Source organism: Merops nubicus, unplaced genomic scaffold (assembly GCF_000691845.1).
Source record: "Merops nubicus isolate BGI_N331 unplaced genomic scaffold, ASM69184v1 scaffold10202, whole genome shotgun sequence".
NCBI lineage: Eukaryota > Metazoa > Chordata > Aves > Coraciiformes > Meropidae > Merops > Merops nubicus.
In genome coordinates, this window is record NW_008594253.1 from 1 (window position 1) to 4081 (window position 4081).

At 49.7% G+C, this 4081-nt stretch overlaps 1 protein-coding gene across 1 annotated transcript in view; it reads left to right on the top strand.

Annotated features, from left to right (window-relative positions):
* Positions 1 to 1660: 1660 nt before the first annotated feature.
* Positions 1661 to 4081, top strand: part of LOC103768552 (histone-lysine N-methyltransferase EHMT1-like) — a gene marked incomplete at its 5' end in the record, with an annotated part of 29917 nt that continues 27496 nt past the window's right edge. Inside the window, 1 exon segment of the mRNA XM_008935699.1 lies at positions 1661 to 1806. Within this exon segment, the coding sequence (XP_008933947.1) occupies positions 1661 to 1806 (146 nt within the window).

Here is a 4081-nt window from a genome sequence, read left to right on the forward strand (position 1 = left end):
GTGGAGAGGGTTAGCTCAGGAAGGGGTCCGAGGTGCTGCCCCGGCCCTCCTGCGCCCCCGCAGCAGCTCCCCTCCGTTCCCTGAGGGCTCCTGGTTCAGCATGTCCATGTCCCCAGCGCCCCCCAGGATCCTCTTGGGGCCGGGGTTGGGGCCTGAGGGCTCGCTCCTGGCTGCTGTTCCCATGCCTCGGATCCAGTGTCTTCTGCCTGACCTGGATCCCGCCTCTGGCCCCTGGAGCTCTTTGTCTTTCAAAGGTTGTCTGGCTTTTTTTGATCGAGGCGCATCAAAGAGCAGGTGGGAGCATTCACCACCAAGGGAGGGTTGGGGTGGATGAGGGATGCTTTCACCAGAGCTTCTGGATGTCAAAAAGATTAAGAAAGTGACAGTTTGGAAGGCAAGGAATGAGCTTTGTGATTTGTGGCTCTAGAAAAAGCTCTTAAACCTTTCAGATCTTGACAGGATTTTACATTATAACTGCAAGGACTTTCCCTCAGCTTGTATGTCTTGAAACTTCCCATCCCTTCACTAGGCTTGGTCTTGTAACTTGTTGGCCAAAGGAAACTGCTTACAAGATGAAAGGAGCTTTTGCTTGGCTGAATAGAGTCATAGCCATGGGCAGGGTGCTGTGGGGGCTGAATGCTGCCACTGCCAAGGCAGCTAAAGAGAAATTTCCCCCAGGAATGAAGTTAATCTTTGAAACTTTGCAAACTCTCCTTTGAAAAGCTTAAAAAATAGCAGCACTCTTCTTTCTTGCTGTGACTCAATCCCATAGTAGGCTTGGGTAGGGGAAACTTGGGAGGCTTCAGAGTCAATCCAAAGGCAAATGGGTGAGGGGTTGTTTCTGTGATGAAAACTTTGCAAAGAGACATTACAACTGTGTAGGGTTAGGAGTGTAGGACTAAAAGCAACCCCTTTGACATTAGATCAGTGTTCTGCAATCCTGGGTAACCTAGTGGTTGAGTTGGATCCAGAGGAGCCACAAAGACATTCATGCTGTGCCCCCATACCTGCCAATGAGGTCCCTCAGAAGCCACTATCCACCTTTAAATAGATCTGAAAGTGTTCAGAGTCTGAGAGAAAGAGAGGAGGAGAAGGAAGAATTATCTGAGTGTCTTGCTGCTTTCTTTTCCCTGGTTTGTTCTCTTTCCAAAATAAATAATTCTTGGTTGGCTGAGACCAAATAGGCCCAGGAATTTTGTTTTCCCATCTGTGTAATAAGCCTCTGCAAATAGAAGTTTGTGCTTTCCTGATCTTCTCTATTTATCACTCCACTAACTATTCAAATTTGCAGCTCTGGGTGGTTTCCTACACATTTTCTAGTGCTGGAGCACAGTGTTTTGGGGCAGGTGGGGGGGGGGAGACAGGCTGATAAAAATTTGTACCTCAAATTGCCTTCCCTTGTTGAGGTTTTCTCAGAGTAAACTGCTCTTAACTTTCTATTCTTGATTTTAGCACAGCCACTTGTAGTGTGGCTGGATGGCTTTGCAAACTCCAGCTGGTGTAAGAAAGGGATCTTCTTGCCAGGGTTTAGGTGGTGCCTTGAGACAGTTTCAGGCCACAGGATGGGAAGATGTCACAGGACACGGGTGGTATCGATGGACTGCATCCTTCCTCCTGGAAGAGAATTTCAGGGTTGATTTACTGGTCTTCTGTACTCCAGGTCTTTCCAACGGTCCTGAAGCAATGGAAGTAGATGGTCTCCAGGAAGTTCCCCTCTGTAGCTGTCGAATGGAAACCCCCAAAAGCAGAGAGATCACCACGCTAGCCAACAACCAGTGCATGGCCACGGAGAGCGTGGATAACGAGGTAGGAACCTGTCCTTCAGCTTCTCGCAGACTTTTCTACTGAGGACAAAGACATAAAGGACAAAAAGTAGTGCTGGGAACGTGTGGCAGGCCACGCTGCCTGACTGGGAGCCACTGGTGTGTGGGAATGGCAGGGCAAAGGTCTCTTGCTCTGCGTGCTCCCAGGCCGGAGGCCGCTGGGAAGGGAGGGGGTGCTGCTCTCTGCCCTTGGAGAGGTGCTGGCTGGGCCTCTCCTGCTTGGCCTGGCCTGGATCAAGTTGGTGTAACAGACACACTTCAAGCCAAGTGGGCTAAAACACATTCGCCTGCATCAAATGAGAAAAATCCAATCAGAGGAAGGTTGGAGCTGGTTTCCCTTGACTACGAAGGGGCTGATGCAAAACCTTTCTGCAGCCAGCTCTTGAGTTTCGGGAACTTGGCAAGCCCTCCGCCGGCTCGGGCTGCCCCAGCCTCTCTCTCCTCCTCCCCTAAGAGGCTTCTGTTACAAAGCTTCTGATGTCCTGGCAACCCTGCACAGCCTCCAGGTCTGGCTGACTGGAAACAGTTGCCCCTGATGCCTTCCAGTCAGTCACAGCTGGGCTAGTTGGGCTCTGCTGGTTCCAGAAGTGTGGAAGTAACTGTCAGAAGTGATTCCCTGACAGAGTCTGTGGGACAGGAACACATTTGGTAAATCCTCCTTTTACTGGGAAGCACTGGGGTTTCTTTTAAGCTTCAGCTGAGCCACAGTCACACTGCAGTGCTCTGATACTTGCTGGTAGTAGGACAAGGAGTGAGAATATCCCTGGTTCTCCTGCAGGATCCCAGGATAGGGGTGGATGGAGGGAGAAAAGGATAATCAGATTTGCATCCCAGCTCTGCTTCTGTTAGTAGGTGCTAGTACCTGAAGGGAATTTCCAACGTATGGTTACATTGATTCATTAAAGAGAGAATGTCCTGGAGCCTTACAGGAGAGAGGGGGACTGCAGGGTTTCCAAATAAACCCAAGGTATCTGAAAGAGTTCCTGCTGCTGTGTGCGTCGGTTTGACAGTCCTGTCCCCAGATAAATCAGAGAGAGGAGCAGCAAAGGCCATGCTTGGGGGTAGCTTCTTTTTCATAGGGGGATAAGTGACTCATAGATGTTATAAGAATATTATATGTGGGAATAGTGGGTTCTCCAGACTGTCACGTCCTTGGAGAATGTTATAAATAGTTATATGAGCACTCTGCTGCACTCTCTAATGGTTGGAAAATAGCAATTAATCATTTCATACCTTTTTCTAGGGTTTCTAACAAATCATATAGTGTGACATAACACAGGGACTTCTCCACTTGGACAGTGCAGCTTTTTCACATATCAAACAAATTTCCTTAGTTCACAAATGAAAGTCAGTGCCATGGTCCTTCCCTGCAGCCCCTGGGTCTGGGGGGTCACAGCGATCAGTCTGGCCAAGGTGTCACAACCCCAGGTAGACTTTGCAGCTGGAATCTGGGTAAGTTCAGCCAGAGGTGGTAGGGGTGAAACTCCATTTGCTTTTTCTGTAGGGATGCTGATTCTGCAGGAGGAGTGGAGTTCCTAAAAACAGGAGGGAAAGTCTAGTTTTGTTGAGGAAGAAGCAGCGAATCAGCTAGAGCAGAGGGACAGGCTTTTGGTGATGAGCAGGCACTGTGTTCCTGAGGGACTCCTCTGCTGAGGGTGGCAGCACACAGTAGACAGTGCACAGATTTCCCTAGGGACGTTCCCAGAGCAGCCTTTTCACATCTATATTTCTAGTTCATAAGTGTCCTCTGCAAAGCATCTGGGGAAATCAACGCTCTTAGCAACAGGAGCTTGGAGAACCCAAACCAGCATCGCGTCGTGCTAGCAGGTGGCAACTGGGGTGTGCAAATGGTGTGGATGTGAGAGTGGGGGCAGCAGAAGGAAGCACGGGTCTTCCTGACACAGCAGAGCCCCTAATGCTGCTTGGGAAAAAGTGAACCCCAGCTACAGAGCCTGCTGGCACGAACAGAACAAGGTGGTGCATGGGAAGACAACTTCCAAAGCCCAGAGCTGTACATGGGTGAAATCCTTCGGAAAACATGTTCAAACCCTGACTTTAGCTGAGCTCTCCTGAAAGCCTGGCCCTTCATCCCTGTGGTCTGGGCAGGGGCCAGTGCTGGAGCCAGTACAGGCTATAACTTCCCTGGCAATGAAGAGTGATTATTTTTCCCTTTATCTTCCTGTGACTTTATACTTTTTGAACAGTAACAAGATTTAGTGCGTATGGTCTTGTTCTCTCGGTCGCCGCCAGCCGCTCTT